Source organism: Durio zibethinus, chromosome 27 (genome assembly GCF_047325235.1).
Source record: "Durio zibethinus cultivar Kanyao isolate XHJ-2024 chromosome 27, ASM4732523v1, whole genome shotgun sequence".
NCBI classification, from domain to species: Eukaryota; Viridiplantae; Streptophyta; class Magnoliopsida; order Malvales; family Malvaceae; genus Durio; species Durio zibethinus.
In genome coordinates, this window is record NC_143188.1 from 16,095,128 (window position 1) to 16,115,033 (window position 19,906).

Below are 19,906 nucleotides of genomic sequence, written 5' to 3' on the forward strand. Positions count from 1 at the left end.
ATTCAAAATAAATTAAATAAAATCATTTAATAAAAATATTTAAATACTAAAATATTAAATTAAAAACTCTAATAACATGAAATAAAATGGATTATTTTATATATTTTTGTGTTGTATATAAATTTTATAATATTTTAATTAAAATGTCGGTTAATTTGGTAAATTTGATTTTCAATTAAATTAACAAAAAATAAAAAATTTTTAAAATTATTTTTTATAACCAATCAATATTAATTCAATAGCCAATTAATTAATTTAATTTAATTAATTAAATTAATTACTTCAATTAAAATCGAATTCTAAACATCATTTTTTAAGGATAATTTATGATTTGTAAAACTTATATTAATAATTTAATTTTTTTCTTAGTTTATCATTGTAAAACTTATATTAATAATTAAAATTTTTTTTCATAGCTCATAAGTATTAAGGTCGGTAATTCAACTTGTCTCGTTTCCGACGGGTTTCCACCTAATCTGATCTCATAAGGTCAAGTTTTTTTTTTTAAAATCGAATTTCGAATCGAATCAGATTAAATAAAACTAAAAAAAATCGAAGTTGGATTAAATTTGTATAAAAATTATTTTTTAATTAATTATTTAATTTTTTATTTATATATATTTATATAATTATATATTTAAATATTTATATTTAAAAAAAATAATATTTTATATTAAAAAATAATATTTTATTAATTTTAAGTAAAATTAAATCAAATACTATATATATAATATCAAATCAGATCAAATTTAAATATAAAAAATTTAAAAAAATTTTAAATCAAACCAAATTTAAATTTAATAATATAAAATTAAATTAAATTCGAAATAAATAAAAATTCATTCTAACCCAATTGGAACCTAATAAATATATCTTATGATTTACTCCATGTATTTATCTCAATCTTTTTTTATTTTGTATAAATTGGCATCGTTAAAAAAAAGTTTTGCACGAAAGAAACCACACCACCCATTGAAAAAGGCGCTGGAACAGGTACTCGCTTCCTCACCATTTCAAGATTGGAATCGACTTCTTTTTTTTTTTTTTTCGTTGAAAGGGAAGGTGAAATGAAAGATAGAGTTAGAGTACAGTGAGAGAGACGAGGTCAAGGACCAATGAATATTTTAATTAGTATTAAAATGATTTAACCTGCCACAAAGATAATTGTAGGCAGAGAATAGCCTATCAGTCTCAACAAGGAAAAATCCTCCGTTTACCAGCGCCTGTGATTCTCCGTCAAACCGTTGACTTTCCACTGACAAAAGCACCCAAAATTCCTATTCTTGTTTTACCCCTGCAATTTCCGGTGAAAGTGATCCCTGGAAAATAATTTTTCCCGAGAATATGATTCGATTGTCATGAAACTAAAACAAAAAAAAAAAAACAACTCTAATCCGGCGAGACGTTGTACGATGAGGTCGACCTATGGCTTCTTCTTAAACTCCCAAAATCGAGAGCTTTCCTCTTCAATTCTTTCATGGAAAATCCAGAACAACGAGACCGAGACAAAACCCTAATTACCGACCTGAAGGAAATCAATGCAGCAGAAGAAGATGTGTTAGTAATTGAATGGGAAGATTTCGAGCATAAGCTTGCTAGATTGCGGAGTTTAACTTCTGCCCTTAAAGAATCTAATGATAAGAAGAAAAGTCTTCAAGAAAAACTCCAGTCACTTATTCAGGTAAGGCGTTTTCTGATTAAAATTTGGTTAAAAAATATATTATTTGGGAGAATTATGTTGTTTTTAGTGCATCAGTTTCGAATTTTTTGTTTGTAACCTGAATTTGAAGAGAGAAATAGGGGTTTTAATGGGAAAGGAAATTTGGGATTTTGTTTGTTGACTGGTAGTGGATTGTGTGAAAGATAAATGCGCATTGCTGAATTTGTAGAACTTTGGAGTAGTAATTCAGTTTTTATGTTAATTGTTTTCCTAAGGAAAAAGAAAAAGAATAGAAGAAGAAAAGTTTCTAAAGCAGTGGGATCAACTAGAGAAATAAAAATTTAGAGGTTTTATGGATTCTAGATGTAGTAATGTGCAGTAAATTTTCTAAGGAGTTTTAGGTGGGAAAGGAACCATAATGTGGAATAATTTTAGTTTTATGCTCAATGTTGTTATTCTGAAAGATGGTAGGATGAAGTTATAGTTTTCTGTATATATAATTTTTTTTCCCACTGGACTTTTATGTGTTTGACAGCTGATAGGCTCTTAGTCCTAGAGCAGCGAAGAAAATAGATTTCTGGGGTCTTCTCTTCTGGTGTCTTCACTTAAATTGTTAACTTGGTTGGACAGTGTAGATGGTGAAATTGGTAGAGCCACTAATTTTAGTTTGGAGTACTATGATTTCTGTTGGGTTGTATAAATGTTTCACCAAGAATAGGAGAAAGAAGAATTATCACTTAAGCTTTATCGGAAGAAAGGGGAAGAGAATTGCCTTGGATAATGGAACTTTTTCCTTAACAAAATCTTAAATATTGAATTTGGCTGGATGCCTTCACTTAATTGGCCCAAAGCCCTTTTATTCCTAGGTTTGTTGCCATTTGTACCAGATTTATATATTGCTTCTATTTAATTTCTTTTCTTCCCTTTTATCTTTTCTTTCCACTTCTCTGTTTTTTAGGACCCTTAAATTGTTTTATATTGTAATTTAAACATGCCATTGAAAAGTGGTTTACGCATTGCATTTGCATTTTTCTTTTTTCATTTAATTTTAGGAGATCTAAAAAGTTGAATTAAGAAAGACATACAACAGTTGAAGGAACAGCTGGAGTTTGTAATTTGATATTGTTTTGTCTGCACATAATTTTTTAGCATCTTCTCTCAATCTCTTTTGGTGGGATGTATTGGACCTAATTAATTGGCCTGCTGATTAGCGCATGGGAAAATGCTGTGCAGGTCAAAACTGAGTCATTGAATCAACTGAATGAGCTGGAGGTAATGTGTGAAAGACTTGATGCAAGAAAATTAGTTATGGGAAACATGTCAACTCGTTGCATGGTTGCAACAGAGGATGCTAAAAAACAGGAGGAAATGCTTAGTGCTGAAGTGAGATCACTGTTGGTTGCTGGTATCTCTCTTTCTGTAGCAAAGAAGCAATTGCAGGTGAAATATTTTTGTTCTTACTTGAAATGTCAGTTATCTTCGGAATTTCATTTGATGTTTTGAGGAAGGTTTAATATATGATAATTTAGAAGTTATTTGCTTATTCAGCTTTAGATGTTAGATATTCTCCCCTCTAATGCAAGAAATCCTCTCTCTTTTCCCCCCTTACACCCTGGGTAGAGGTGGATGGGGGGGATTAGATGGGAAGGATTCTCATTCTATAACTTCCTTGAAATAGTCAGGGATTATTCCCTTGTTGTGCTCTTATTTCTTTCCCTCCTTTTTCATATATTCAGTACTATTTCATAAATTGCATGATTGATTGTCTGACGATTTTATTACAGGAATCAAATGGATTACTCACTGAAGAAAGGGGTTATATTAAGCTAAAAAATGTGCACAGGAAGCTTCGAGCAAGGCAACAATATATGGAATCACAAGTTTCATTGCTCTATCCCGTAAAAATCTTGGTTGGATCCACACAAGAGCAAGAACTTGAATCCTATCCAAGCAGTAGTACACTAAGTAATGTGCTAATAGTTTCGGGTTTTGGATATTATGGAGTTGATATCTTGTACTTACATTATATTTAATTGAATATTCTGTATCTAAGTTCCTTTTGTTGATGCTAATGCCAAGTTCCTTTTGTTGTTGTCTTCACCAGGGAATTCTTCTGTATCTAAGCCCATTAACCAAGGATCCTTGATGATTTTAGGTCTGAATCTCACCATGCTTCCTTTTACAAAGATGAGTTTTTTCACTGGCAAAAAGGAGGTTCAGAGATCTGCAACTGCCTTAGGATATGTTGCACATGTGAGTTCTATTCCTTTGGTTAATATAAAGTTATCCTTTATTACTGAATCTGTTTTCTGATAATATCAAGCTATAGGCATCAAGTTTTGTATATACCACCTACAATCCCTTGTTGCTCAAGGATAATGCTGTTATTTTATATTGCTTAAATGGAAATATAGTATCTTGGGCACAGTCTTGATAGCTTGTGTCTCTTGCTGAGGCAATAATTTTAATTATACCTAATTATTCTTTCTTGTTTCTCGCTAATTCTTCATTTAGAGGCTGTTTCACTAATTGCATCCTATTTACAAGTTCCCTTACGTTATCCTCTGCGCTTGGGTGGTTCCCACTCATACATTAACAACCATGCGCCTTCAGTAGAGCCTACATCTTCTGATTTGTCATGGAATACATCACTTTCTGCAAATGTAAAGCCTGCAGAATTTCCATTGTTTTTAGAAGGTCAAGACACAACAAAAGCAGCATATGCAGTATTCTTGTTGAACAAGGTGAGTTTTCAAATGCTATCATTTTTTTGGTGAATTATTCTCCTTTTGCATTTTTTTATGTATGTTATTGGATTCAAACCTCTTCAAAGTTTGCTTGTCCTTTACAGTTACTATAAGATGCTGTTCATCCACAGCTTTGAAAAAGAGTGCTTGTTTGTTTTCGGCCTTTACAAGTCATATTATGTTGTTGGCAGTGGCTAATCAAGATTCATCATCATGGTTGAAAAGTCCGTAGATTTTGTATTTAATTTCATCCAGTTTCATGGAATAGGCTCTTAAGACAATCTATAAATGTCACCAGCCCTATCAGAATGTAACATGAAATCCTTATTTTTGACTATGAGATGAGATGAAGGATTATCAACAGATTTGAAAAATGTGATAATAGCCACACCTTACGTCTAAAAGAGGTCTGGCACTCAAATCCCATTCCCAATAACTCAGCTAAACATCTAAATGGGAAAGGTAATGACCAAACTTTTGTTTTTCCAGTTTCTGGCCCTTTCTCTTCCTCTTCCCTTGTTTCCCTACTTTGAAAATTCTTTCCAGATGTTTATTCTTTTCTTCTCTTTTGTTTATAATGCCTTAGTTGCAAATTCCTTAAGGAGAAATGCTCACTTGTAATCCACTTACATTATTGTAATAAGTTTACACTGCTTCTAACTTTCTATGTGGTTTATCTTTTACTAAGTTTACTGTTTGTTCTAGTAATCTAATTCTTGCACATCAATGAATTTTAATTTGCTCAGTCCTTATTCTTAAATGTCTGATATAGGATTATTCACTAAATAGGAAAAACCATGATGATGGTCAGACCTTACATCCAATAGCACTCAAAATCTCCTGTCTCCTAAATTATCAAAAGGCTAATTGGGAAACATGCAAATTATTTGAGTTTCCAATTTTGGTCCCTTCTCTTTCTCCTCTTATGTCCCCTTCTCTTTAAAATTTTAATCTTTGTTTTGTCATATAAAATAATTCTATTCCCAACTCCTTAATCGGAAATACTTTCCCAATCCACTTGTAATTGTTACATTAGTATATCAAGTGTAAACCACTATGTAACATTCTGCTTGTTTACTTGTTTTACCATTGTGTATCTTCTAGCTGTTCTGATATTTGTAACATTTTAATGAAAGAAATTGCCATTTTATGGTAACTAACTATTGAAGATTTTATGATGTTGTTAATCAATTTCAAATATAGCAAGCATTAAACCTGAACACTTATATAGAAGGGAGTTCAGTCAATCATTGGTAGACCAGATTAAGTTGCTTGTCTCCATGGTCTAATTATATTTTACTGAATATGGTTAAGGCCAAATATCATTTTAGGTTAAAAGGGGTTTGTAAGGAAGAACAAAAGTAGAGAAAGAGTGGATACTTCTCAAATGAGACTAACACATACTAACCTTATAATTATCTGTTAAGGAATCTTGAAATATTAATGTTAAATTTTGTTATCTGAGCATAGAAGGCCAACATACTGCAAATGGGTTAGAAATGTATATTTGTGACCAACTTCATATTCATATGAATGTATGGGTGCGTGACAAATCTCAATGGGTCAAGCTAGCATTCATCCTTGTCTTAATTTGTTGTACTAATGTTTTAAGAATTAGTCAATGTTCCTTTTTGCAAAATGTTTCTTGAGTTAAATCAATTGGTTTATGCAGTCATAAGTGACATTTAACAGATATGAGATTCAAAATTTAGTACCTACAAGTTCTTTCTCTATTTTTAGGCTACAGGTTTTTTTTTTTTTTGTACAAAAAAATGTTTGTTGAGATGCATGACATTTTAATTATATATATATTTTCAAATATTCATTTTGAAATGAATTCACAATAGTCTTCCCTGTGCTTGCAGGATATAGAGCAACTTTTGAATTTCATCGGCATCAAGAGCTTAGGACCGCGACGTGTGCTCGCAAATTTGAAGGAGCTTATGAGGACTGTCCAATCTTCAGAATTTATGAATTCATGAATTTTGATTTACTAAGGTAAACTTAATTAGTTAATTACAGTGTAAATGGACAACTTATAATTCTTCACACACGACCCGGGTGCAAATTTTTGACCAAGCACCTTTCATAAAGCCTTAAAAAAGAATCGCAGTTTGGTTGTTACAAAATCAAGCCTAGAGTTGATTTCTAAGGAGCAGATTGTTTGATGTTACAGTAAAAATTCAGGTTCGGATGGTTCCCCTTCTGGATTTGTTTTAATATATGTTTTTTTTGGTGAGAATATAAGTTGAGAAGATAGGGAAATTAGATTGTTGTGTATAAATGTTACATGACAAAGAAGTTCTAAAAACCGAACTAAACTTTGCAAGATAAACCTTTTGGTATAAAATGATAGTTTAATGTCTAATCGAATTTCATTGGAGCTGGATTTTAAGGGTCAGGTTTTACTTGACTTGATCTGGATTTTTTTTTTTGGGCAACAATGGATTATTTTTACGGTAATAAATATTTTTTATTTAAATTTAAAATTCAAATATTTTAGAACATATTAAAATTATTAATATAAAAATAATTTTTAATATTTTTAAACAGTAAAAATGATTGATTAGGATATAAAAAGATGGGTCAGATGGATCCTAAACTTAAAAGTAAATTTGTCATTTTAAAATACGATACAACAAAAAGATATAAAAATAATATAATTTAAAATTTTTTAAAAAATTATAAATAAATTTAATAAAATTAAAAAATTATAATTTTATGTTTTCGTAAATCTGTAATATGTTATATTCATATAAAATACGATATGAATATAATATTTTACACAATATAATAACATGAATTATCAATTCTACTTAAAAATATCAATCGAATTTTATTTTATTTGATCCAACTTATTCATGCACAACTCTATTTGTAAGAGAATGTTATATTTGTAAAAAATAGCCTCTTTTCGTAAGGTATTGTTATTTTTGTAAAAAATGGATCAAATCGATTGTATTGAGAAGGGGAAAGGCTAGAATACCACTGAAACCCAAATCTTTTGGAATGTTCAACTCAATATTCATCACTTACCTGAGTTTGGTTCTCAAAACCATCTCTTGGAAAGTGCCACTGTTGGATTTTGCAAACTCCCCTCTTCCCCAATTCCATTCCAATCGACCCAGCAATTGACCAAGGGTCTGCAAAACTTAGTTGAGAGAGTTGAGACACCATCACGCAAGCCTCGCAACTGAAAATACAGATCACAACTTGAAGTTGTTATCACTACATTATTCTTTTGCAGTAGTGTGCTCGGCTTATGACCTGTCGATGTTGGTGGATATCCACGTTGCAACACCATATATACAGGCATTTCAGGTTAAATGATTTCCAAAACCTGTAACATACATGTAATGACCATATTATTCTCAACTGAATTCTCTTTTACCAACTGGACAACATAAAAAGAATATCAATAACATAACTGGCTTTTCCTTTTTCCCTTTTCTTTTAACTAACAGAAAAAAGAACATAAGACATGAGTTGAACTTCAACCCAATTTAAAATTAATAGACTACAAGGATAGCATACCGTGTTGGTAAAGTTCATACCGCCTACTTTCAACTACGGTCAATAATTAAAAAATTATTATTATTATTATTACAAAGTACAATTACCCTAAGCTAAACGGTAGAGGGATCAAGATAAATGCCAGCCAGCTTATCAACAATCATTTACATTGATACCAAATAAAAAAAAAATAAAAACAGACCCTGAAAAAGGATAAAGGAAGAAGGTAATAATTCATCATTGACGATCAAGCACACATAACAAAGGCTAAAAGGTTTAGAATAAACACAGCCACAGGTGAATTTTTGCATTCATAGTGGTAAGCTCACTCCTCTCATTTTTTATTCTACCTCATTCTTCTAAGCTGCTTTGCCTCTATCACCTCAAGTTTTAGAAGGTTTTAGAAAATAACCTTGCCATTCTAAGCAAACAAAATAATTGAGTTCCCTATTTAGCTTAGTCACCACATTAGGAGAGCAATGTTGAAAGACTTCAGTTAGCACGGCCAAGTAATACTTCACCAGAAGAGTTCAATTCTGGGAAGTGCCACACGGATTTTATCACTTCTAAATGCAGGGAGGGAAGGACGGGGGATTCAGAGAGCCATATTATAATTGGATAGTCCAATTGCAATAAGCCTCTTATCCTAGCATCATGGTACCACTTTGGAATTGGATCCTCCAGAAAAACCAAAGGTAAACCATGACGATAGGAGAATAATTAATGACACCAAAATAGATTGATGCTTTAAATGGGAAAAAGGATCCACTGAAGTAGGCGTGGATGAGGGGTATTAAAGTAATTTTGATTAAATATAATAACGAGTATTTTTGTAATTATAATAGCATGACATAATAGTAATTTTGGTATTTCTGTAATTATGGTAGAAGGGCATTGTCATAATTTTGACTAATTATAAGAAAAAAGGTCTTTTCTTAATATAATGTAAAAGCATTATAATAAATTTAGATACATATCAAAATCACATCAAATAAACAAAGCGGTGTTATAACAATTTTTACGAAAATTATTTTAATATGTTATTTAATATTTAATAAGAATTTAATAGGGTTATTATAGTGAATTTAAAACAAAATTTCACATGTCAAATTTTTATTAACCAACGGCCAAGGTATTTTAGTAATTTAGTATGTAGTTAATTTTATATAATGTTAAAATTTCATATGTAATTTAATAATGATATTATAGTAATTTTTAAATAAAATATCACATGTCAAATTTTTATAAACCAATTGTTATGATATTTTAATACTTTAATATGTGATTAATTTTATGTTATGTTAAAAATTAATATATAATTTAATAGATGTGTTATAGTAATTTTGAAACAAAATTCCACATGTTAACTTCTTATGAAGTACTCATAAAAGCATTTCCATTTGAAAGGCATTATAGTAATTTTATGCCATTTGTGGTAGGGGTATTTTTGTAATTTTATTAAGAACCATTCTTTAGTAATTTTAGTCAATTATACTATGAGAGGTATTTTTGTAATTATTGTAAGAGAGTATTATAATAATTTTAATTAATTATAAAAAGATAAGTATTTTTGTAATTATGATATAAATGTATTATAGTAAATTTAGATACATATCGATATCATATCAAATAAACAAAGGGTTGTTATACTAATTATCAAAAAGATTGTTTTAATATATGTTATTAATTTTGAAACAAAGTATCACATGTCAACTTTCTATTAAGTATTCATAAAAACATTTTTGTAATTATGGTGGAAGAGTATTATAATAATTTTGATCAATTATGAGAAATGTATTTTTATAATTATGTCAGGAAGGTATTATAATAATTTGAGTCAATAATAAGAGAATTGATATTTTTGTAATTTAATAATAAAAAGAATATTTTTATAATTATGGTACGAGGATATTATAATAAATAATTATAAGAGAATGTGTATTTTCTTTATTATGATATGAGAGTATAATAATTAATTTAAGAGAAGAATATTTCTATAATTATGATATGGAGTATTATAGTAAATAATTATAAAAGAAAAAGATATTTTTTAATTATGGTATGAAGGCAAAATAATCAATTTGGTTATATATCAAATTCTTATCAAACCAAGAGAGGGGTAGTTTGATCATTTTTTAGGGGTTTATTTTCAATATATGAATAGATTTTTAAGTTAAATATTAAAAACTAAATATTTGAATTTTAAAATTTTTTAATAATTTAAATTATAAATTTATTAATTAATTTGATATTTACTTTTAATCTTATAAGTTTTAAATAATGACATGTGATTAATAAATAGCATATCATATTAATTAAAAAAATTATAATTCAAATATCCAATTAAAATTTTTTTAAATCAAATCACATAAAACATTTTAATCTTCCTCTTTTACTACTAAATTATTTTCATTAAAAATTAAAATAAGACTTTTGTAAAAAAAACACATCAAAATTATCAAATCAATGTGAAAGAATATATTTTTAAAATTATCTAAAAATAAATCCAATTAAAATTTTGAAAATATTTTTGATTATTTTAAAAGAATAAAATAAAATAAGTTTAAACTATATTCTTTGTTAATAAATAAGTAAATCTATTTTCACTAAATTTAATGGTAAAAGTTTTACATTTAACAAATTTTAAGTTATAAAAAAAAAGTAGTACTATAAATAAAAATTAACCATGCAAAGCAGGAATTAAAAAATTTTAATTATTTTTTAAAAATTTTTATAGTAATAATCAAGTATTATATCATATAATTAATTAAATAATTAATTATTACATCATAATCAAATTACAAACATAAAATAATTAATTAACAAACTATACTAAGTCCTTGTCCCAGTAGCTAACACCCTATATTTATTATTGCTTTGAAAGATTATGCATTTAATTTATTTATTTGATGGGATTTTCTTGCGTATGAGATATATCAACTTATTATTATTATTTTTATTTTGGAATATTTTGTAACCCTATAAAAAATAAATGCATTTTGCGATCATTTTCATCGATCAATGCTGAATTGGCTCATTTTGTAAAGTAATACTAATTTCCAAAAGACAGTGCTTCCTTCCAAACAAAACAAATACCAAAAACAGAGTTCCAACGGAGACAAAAAGCTCTGTTGAAAGTGCAAAATCATCAAAGTACTCTTTCTAAGCAATCTGAGTAACCAAATCCACAACTCTTTCTACAACCATTTTAACAGAATAATCAGCTAAAAGAAATCCCTCAATTAAAAGATCAAATCACCAAATTTCTTTTGACAACAAAAATAAACTTTATCCAAATCTTCACTACAATCAAACTAAAGGCAAATCATAAGATCTCCTATGACACCTAAACACATCTTTTGAAGATGTATAACTCAAGAAAATTGCCTGCAACTGAGTAGCGACAAGTTGTGATGCAACTCTCAATGAAAGAAAACCATGCTTGTCGCCAATATGGATTTATGTATAGAACAACAAAAATTACCAATAAAACAATTACATATGAAACCAGAAAGCTCACACAAAAAACATATGTGTCCATGAAACTACCTTCTCCTTCATCATCTGCTGTAGTTGGTACTGTTGTTGGTGAGTCAATTTTAGAGCAGTTATTTTGCAGTGGAGGCCTACAAAGAAGAGGGTTTCCCTCGTAACTGCTTTTATCAAAGGTCCCAAACTGAGCTTTTGGTTCTGGAGTACTACCTGACAAGTTGTTGTGTGCCACACTGAAAACCTCTAGAAAGTTCAACTCAACCAACTGTATAGGGATTCTCCCACTCAAGTTGTTGTAAGAAAGGTCTAAACTCTCAATTTGCTTAAGTTGTGAAAATGATGAAGGTATAACTCCGACTAAGTTATTGTGTGATAAGTTTAACGAACGGATTTCACTCAGGTTTCCCAATTCCACCGGGATTTGCCCAGCTAACCTGTTACAAGATAAATCAATCCCAGACATGTACTTAAGAATGTCACCACCGTATGAGTAGGACACACTCTTTGTTGTAAACTCTATCCATTCTTCCATGTAGCTACTAGGATAACCATTTGATAAATCAATCCGAATGTCCATTGGTACTAGTAGATCCTGTATTAGTTCTGCTATATACAAAAAATCATTTACGTAAGACTTCTCCCTTTTCATTGCCAGAGTTAAATTGCCCAAACAAGAAGGTATAGGACCAGAAAACATATTTTCAGAAAGATCTATGATGCTCAATGAATACAACTTGCATAATTGAACTGGAATTTCACCGTTTAAATGATTATCTTTCAAAAGAAGGACGCTTAAAGCAGAAAATGTGCCAATCCTTTTTGGAATATTACCGGTCAAATTATTCCCTCTAAGATCTAATGTCACTAATGCAGAGCTATTAAAAACAAGTGTCAATGGACCACTTAGTCTGTTTCTCTTCACGTGGACATGTCTCAAATATGGTGGATTGAAACAAGAAGGAATAGAGCCAGATAAATTGTTTTGAGAAAGCTCCAAAAATTCAAGCTCATACAAGTTGCACAATTCCATTGGAATAGAACCTTCGAAATGATTGTTGGACAAAGCCAATCTCTTCAAATGCGGTACATTCCCTATCCATCTTGGGAGCTTTCCATTAAAACTGTTATTACTGAGATCAATATCCTCTAGTGATGAATATGACAAATCAGAAGCAGAGACATCAATATCAGGAATCTCTCCGGCAAAATTATTGCCATCCAAATACAAATTTGACAACTTGCTTGTGTTGAACATCATAGGAACAATCTTTCCACTTAGGTTGTTATTTGATAGCCTAAGAATATCTAATGAACTTCCCATGATCAACTCTTCTGGTAATCTTCCAGACAAATGATTGTCCGATAGGTCTAAAAATGATAAAGTGTCCATGCCACTTAAACAAGGAAGGATATTACCTTCAAAGGCATTCTTAGATAACAATAACCATTCCAAATTTGGAAAAGTTGAACATATATTTGTCGAAATTTGGCCTTGTAATTTGTTATTAGATATGTCAATTACAAACACATTAGGATTAGGAAGTTGTGGTAACAAGAGAGGACCGGTGAAAGAATTGCCCAACAAGAAGAGATTTTCTAATTTTGTGTTATTTTCTAACAACCATAACGGGACTGTTCCACTGAAATAGTTATATGAAATATCAACATATCTCAAGTCATATTGGTAATAAAGGAACTTAGGAGGTTGTAGGCTAAGTCCTTTATCTGTTGTACACTTTGAAAAGCTGAAAAAATTTAGTTGGAACTTTGGAATTGAAGTATGAAAGGAATTAGGTTCCATTACTATCTTGTTTTCATCAGCCAAGAGAAACTTGAGATTTGGAAGGTTTGCAAGTGATAGGAATGGCATTGAAATTTGAAAACGATTTCTTGAAAGGGAGACAGATCTAAGTGATGAAAAATTTGCTAAAGGAGTCAAATTTCCAGTAAATTGATTGTAGGAGATATCTAACTCAAGAAGAGATGTCAAGTTACCCAAACAATAAGGAAGTATCCCCTTAAATGCATTCCATCTGATGTTCAACTTTTCAAGGTTCTTTAAATCACACCAACCTGAAAATTTTATAAATTCATGGAAGAAATTCTAATTAAATTTTAATTTCCATATCAAATTATATAGGAGATATTAGATAAAAGAAATAGAATAAAGGATTATTAGAAAGAGATGTATTCCGTAAGTTATATTGGAGAAATTATGGAGTCTTTAATTTACCTTGATTAGGCAAGGAACCCATAAGTCCACAGCCAGATAAAGACAAAGTTTTAAGAGAAGTGAATACTCCAATGCTTTGCAAAATGTTGTTGTTGAGATAAGAATAGTCTAGAAATATTTCCTCCACATTGCTCCACACATGCAATTCTGAGTAATTATAGCGTAGGAGGTATTATTAGATGTTAATCAACAAACAACTACTAATTTACATCCATTTGGAATAAATTAATGACTTACCTTGATCCTGAGCAGCCATAGTCTTGTTTAAGTAATTATCTCTTAGATAGAAGGTCTTAACTGATGGGAATGCCTCTACTAATTTTAGTAGTGGAATGCTTCCATTGGTGAAAACCCCATTTAGACCAAAAACTTTTAACTTTTTCAAACTCTTACATTCTGTAAATGGGAAAAATAAATAAGTGTAAATTTTTATTTTTGTAGATAAGATTATAAATCCAAGATTTATGCAAGATGAATTTTTAATAGAGAAGAATACTGAAACGTTAACAATTTTTAATAAAAATTTTAATAAGAAACAATCAAGAAGATGAAAATCAAACAAAACTATAATGTGAAAAGGCAAAATTTTTTTAAAGGGAATAAGAACGAGTAGTAGTCTAAAACAAAATAGCAAAAAGCAAACATGCCCAACTCTAAAACAAAACAAGCTAATACAAATAAAAAAGGAAATATTTGGTATGCAGCTGCAACACTTCTTAAAGAATGCAATTAACTATTGCAAATATATATCATTTCTAATTAGTAATCAAATTATAATGAATTTCTTCCTTCAAAAAATTGGGCATTAATTTTAATGAGAGCATTTCACCTACAATCATTGTAATATGATTAAGCAATCACAATTTAAATTTGCATGAGGTCTAACAAAATTTTATGTGGAGGTCACACTTATAAATTGTGAATTCTTACATAATTCTTTATTATAATTAGAGAATAATAGTATTGTTGTAAAAAGTATATAATAAAAAAATAATTTCTTCCTTTAAAAAATTGAGATTAAATTTTAATATGCTAAATTTGTTGATCAGTAAAACATCTACATCATTATAAACCTCACAAATTAAAATAGAAAATTTATTTAAATCCATACCTTTGCAGGCCACAAATTCATTCAAATCATTATAGCTCATATCCAGTTCCTCTAAGTTGGTAAAAGTACTCAAGTCTGGAAAAAAAAAGTAATAAATAAACTTCATTAAATCATCTGAAAACATGAATTGTGTTTTTTTTTTAAGTATTTATAATAGAGTTGAAAGTTTGGTTGAAAAGTAATAATTAATTAGATTATGACTTAAATCAAGCATTTAGAAATTGGTCAATTTTAATTGTCTCCCAGTATCTATAAATAATTTACATAATTTCATCATTAAAGGAAACAAATAGATGAACTTATTTGTTATATCATTTTGAAACATGAGTTAAGATTTTTGTTAACAAATTCACAATTTTTGCAAAAAAAAATAATTTTACCTTTCATATCTATTGATCCATTTAACTGATTAGAGCTTACATCCAAAGACTTCAAATTTGAAAGCCCGCTAAGTGAAACAAATATGTTGTCATTAATGAGATTATCACTCAAATCAAATTCTTCTAAGTGGGTCAAGTTCAGCTGTCTCCCACTATTTGCATAAGGTTTGCTTAATTTCATCACTAAAAAAAGATATTCATAATATTTAATTATATATAACAACTTAACTAATTGAGCAAATATAAATGCATAGCTTGTAAGGAATGAAGGTTTTTAATTTTGTTGGAGTATAAATACAACTTCTTCAAATTCATCAAATTATTCAATTCTATGTCCAAGTTCAATTCAAATAATCATTATGTTAGCCCGGTTACTCAAATAATCTTTTACTGAATATTTTTAATGACTTTATAATGAAGTAAACGGCAAAACAAATCTAAAGCTTTAAGTGAAGAGGAAAAATCCCCAAATGTGATATGAGATTTTACCTATTTGATGAGCAAAAGGGTTATGAAACAGAATTAAAAAAAAAAAAAAAACTGTAATAGCTTTACCTTGAATATCTATTGAGCCTTGCAATTGGTTGTCCCCCATATACAGGGACTTTAGACTCGGAAGGCCAGAAAGGAATGCAAAAGTGTCGTTCTTGAAGAGATTATTACTTAAATCAAGAACCTCCAAATTGGTCATCCTTAGTTGTATCTCCTTTCCTGTAGAAAAATATTTCTGTTATATGCCATTGTTAATGGAAAATTTTATACATTGATCACATAATTAAAAACTTAGTTGAGTGAATTGAAATATATATTTATACCTTGCTTCGATGGTCTGAAGCTTTTAATTTTATTGTAGCTTAGATCCAAGTTCTTCAAATTTGTAAGATTATTCAATCCTATTCAATGCCAATAAGTAATTAATATTACATATAAGAGCAAACGATATGCAACACCTTTTCCTGAAACAACAATTGATTTGAACGTAAAAGAAAGATAAAGCAAGTTTATCGTGAATATAAATAATTCCCTTCAAGTAATTTCTCATCAAACTTAAAGTCCTTAAAATAAAAGACTATTAATAAGAAACAATATGTTATTTTTCAAAGAGTTGTATCCTAAATCAAGAGTTTCTAAATTATTGAGTCTTGAAAGCCATTGGCAGCCCGTAATAAAAAAAGATTAATATTTCAATTATTATATATCATTCATAATCACTATTAGATTAATTTTAACTCTATTGTTTGCATGACTTGATCCATTAACACAAATACTTAGGAAACTTCAGAAAACAAAAATAAAAAGAAAAACCACAAAATGGTTTCTCAACTGTTTCTAATTCAGTCATGTGTCGATTTTCCCACTTAAATAAGTATCACACTTGAGCACTTGGTTTGGTTGTCTTTATCTTACATAGAGTTGGATTCGAATTTCTTATCCCAATCAAAAATTTGAAATGACTGACAGTATAATAAGTGACATCCTCCTTCTTAAGTAGGTGTAGCTTGATTTTTTTTTTTGGCCAATAAGTGTAGCTTGATTCTTAAGCTAATAGCTTTTGTTCTACCAGATAGTATGAACAAGAAATGTTATTTTGCAACCAAAAGTTTTCATATTAGCAACTGCAACTATCCAAGAGACAAAAGGTACAATTAGAATCTTAACTGGGTTTCATTTCACATTTTGAAAATAATATAATATTTGTTAAGTTAATATTAATGTAATTATATAATCAAACATAAAAATATGAAGAATTATGGTATTATAATTAACACAATAAGAATTACAATGTGAGGATTGTAATTAAAATGCCTCCATCACGTAACATGTGCTATGTGGAAATCATTGGTAAGGACAGCCCGCGTAGGGAAAGGCTAGAATTGGTTGCCTAACCAACTACGATCTCGAGGACGCCACAAGGATAGAGTTGGCAACCTCCTGTACTAGATATTTTAAAGCTCGTTGTGGATGCAATGTATAGGTTCAGAGAACAAAAAGCTGGGCTAGGTGCTGTTCTTAGAGATTCAAAAAGTAACGTGGTTTTTTCAGCAGTGACTTGGGTAGACTGGAGTGAAAGTTCCCTTCATACAGTGGTAAGAGCGATCCTTTGGGGACTGCAGCTAGCTTTTGAACAGGGTACAGAGCAGGTGATAGTGGAGAGTGATTCTATGCCGACAATACAAGAAATTGAAAGCACACATGGCTCGCTTTTGTCGGGGGGTTAATTGGCTTATGGGTGAGGTGGTGTAACTTTTAGGTGTTTTGTCTTCAGTTATATGCTTTGGGTGGTGTTTTGTCAGTTTGGTTTGAATGCATACATCTATTTGCTCTGCTGAATTAACTTTATGCTGGCTTTGTAACCTTTTGATTAATTAATAAATACCTTTGACTTAGCAAAAAATTTTTTTTTTATGAGTTTAAGGCTTCTAAAAGGAATTTAAAAAAAAAAACAAAGGTTGTAAAAGCTTTACCTTTAACAGCTATTGAGCCTTGCAATTGGTTCCGCCTCATGTATAAGGACTTTAGACTTGAAAACCCCCACAGGAAGGAAAATATGCTGTTCCTTAAGAGATTACTGCTTAAATCAAGTTCTTTCAAATTAGTCAACCTCAGTTGTGTCTTTTTTCCTGTACAAAAATATATAATTCTATTATATGCTATTGTCAATTAAAAATTTTATACGTTAATCACGTAATTAAGATTTTAGTTGAGTGAATTGAAATATATATTTATACCTTGCTGTGATGGTTGGAAGCTTTCAATTCTGTTGTAGCTTAAATCTAAGCTCTTCAAGTTCGTCAAATTATTCAATTCTATTCAACCTCAACAAGTAATTAATTATATTCTATATATAAAATCAAATAATTAATGCAAGAGCTTTTCTTGAAACAATAATTGACTTTAACATAAATTAGAGGTAAAACGAGTTTACCGTGAATATGAAGGGTTGCTTCCAGGTGATTTTCACTTAAACTTAAAGTCCTTAAAGATGAAAGACCATTCATATAAAACAATATGTTATTTTTCAATGCGTTGCAACCTAAATCAAGAGTTTCCAAATAACTAAGTCTTGAAAGCCACTGGAAACCTGTAACGAAGACAGATTAATATTTTAATTACTGTATATCATTCATAATAATTATTAGATTAATTTTAACTCTACCGTTTGCATGAGTTGATCCTGTGAACAAGTTTCCTGCTAGATTTAAATCCTTGAGAGATGAAAGCCGACTCAAAGATAATAAAATTGTATCATTGAAGTAATTGTCACTTAAATCAAGGATCTCCAAATTTAGCTTTGCAAAACCTGCAAGAGAGTTCTTTTAAATATATAATAAGGACTTAATGGCTTTTCATCAATAAAACAATAATAGAATTAAATATGAAATTGTAAAAATATAAAAGTTACGATTGAATTTTCATATTGCAAATTAACAATGAAAGGGCAAAATGGACCTCCACTTTCAACAAAACCAGCGATGTTATTATCTGGCAAATAAAGACGCTTCAATTCCTTGAAAGGAAGAAACAAAGAGGCATTGAGATACCATCTTTCTTTGTAGGACCATGTTGTATAATTAAGAGAGAGTCCTATGACTCGCCTGGAGGAGGAGGAGGAGGCGTTACACTCGACCCTTTCCCATTGGCAGCAATCTGAACCCTTTACCTCCTCTTCCCAGCTGTTCAGATAATTTAAACGATTGAAGAAAGGTTTGAGTTGCAAGAGAGCAATCCTCTCATCCTCCCAACAAGCATCAGTACCATGCCATCCGTACCCTCCTAACAACAACAACAACACACTCAACCACAACCATTTGGGTTCCATCATCTCTTTCTCTATTATATCTCTATATTTTCAATTCTCTCTCAACTGCTACTTATAAATTTATAACAATAAGCCTTGCATTGGGCTTAATATATATAGCCAATCAAGGAGTTACCCAATAATAGCCATCTCTAAAAAATGACTTTTGAATATAAGGCGATGAAATTAATGAAAGTTTGTCATTTTCATACTGATATATTCAAAATCAACATTAATTGACAGTGCATTGAGCAGATTTGTCGTTTGCATAGATAAATTATTTCGTGAATTATTTCAATTTCTTCATTTTTGTTAAAAAATTACCTAAATTAAAAGTATTGTGACAAAATTCAACGAATTAAATTTTAAGGAAAAAATTAAATATTAATCCATAGTACAATGTCTAATTTGTTTCGGTGTTTAATGTTCTATCCATTTCAATTAATTTGTTTTTAGTGACTTTTTTTATTAAATGAACTCAACTTTAACTATTATTTTTCAGTAGATTATAATGCTATATATTTTTAAAAACTAAGACTTGAAATTTTGAATTCCAAAGTTTTCAAATTATATATTTTTGAAAATTTATTATTACATTATATTTTCAAAATTAATGGTTAAAGTTGAGTTAATTTGATAAAAAGAAAAATCAATGAGAGAAAAAAAATTCTTTCCACACTTAATGTTCCATGTAGCTTCCTGGTACATACTATTTCTTCATGGAAAGAAGAAAATCTTACTGCAAGTTCCGGTCAATATATATACTTTTCTATTTTTTTTTTAAGTCTAAAAGACTATAACATCAAATATTGACAATGGCGTCAACCTTGAAATTGACATTGCCTTCATATCCACTATAATCAGTTGGAATATATATATATATATATATATATATATATAAATATTTGTATACTTAGATTCTTAAGGTATGAACACAAAATATTTTGATTTGTCAACTAAGAGTTTTTTTT

General features: G+C 29.5%; 2 protein-coding genes across 3 annotated transcripts; one reads left to right on the plus strand and one right to left on the minus strand.

Moving 5' to 3' along the window:
* Positions 1-962: 962 nt before the first annotated feature.
* Positions 963-6,606, plus strand: LOC111279971 (vacuolar protein sorting 38-like). Of its 2 annotated transcripts, none has more exons than XM_022867059.2 (6): positions 963-1,681; positions 2,894-3,100; positions 3,445-3,625; positions 3,765-3,913; positions 4,177-4,404; positions 6,273-6,606. In XM_022867059.2, exons 1-6 carry the CDS (start codon positions 1,478-1,480, stop codon positions 6,387-6,389), a joined length of 1,086 nt encoding a protein of 361 aa, XP_022722794.2. In that variant the 5' UTR covers positions 963-1,477; the 3' UTR covers positions 6,390-6,606. The 2 variants fall into 2 exon arrangements, with proteins under 2 accessions (XP_022722794.2, XP_022722795.2); XM_022867060.2 differs by lacking the exon at positions 6,273-6,606 and adding an exon at positions 4,512-4,649.
* Positions 6,607-10,927: 4,321 nt separating this feature from the next.
* LOC111279532 (cuscuta receptor 1-like) lies at positions 10,928-19,045 on the minus strand. Its single transcript, XM_089756697.1, has 11 exons — positions 18,587-19,045; positions 18,294-18,437; positions 18,063-18,218; positions 17,866-17,943; positions 17,602-17,757; positions 15,952-16,029; positions 15,137-15,289; positions 14,757-14,831; positions 13,883-14,041; positions 13,646-13,792; positions 10,928-13,485 (listed from the first exon to the last, which is right to left on the minus strand). The coding sequence occupies exons 1-11, from the start codon at positions 18,957-18,959 to the stop codon at positions 11,267-11,269; spliced, it is 3,738 nt and encodes a 1,245-aa protein (XP_089612823.1). The 5' UTR covers positions 18,960-19,045; the 3' UTR covers positions 10,928-11,266.
* Between the last annotated feature and the right edge of the window lie 861 nt (positions 19,046-19,906).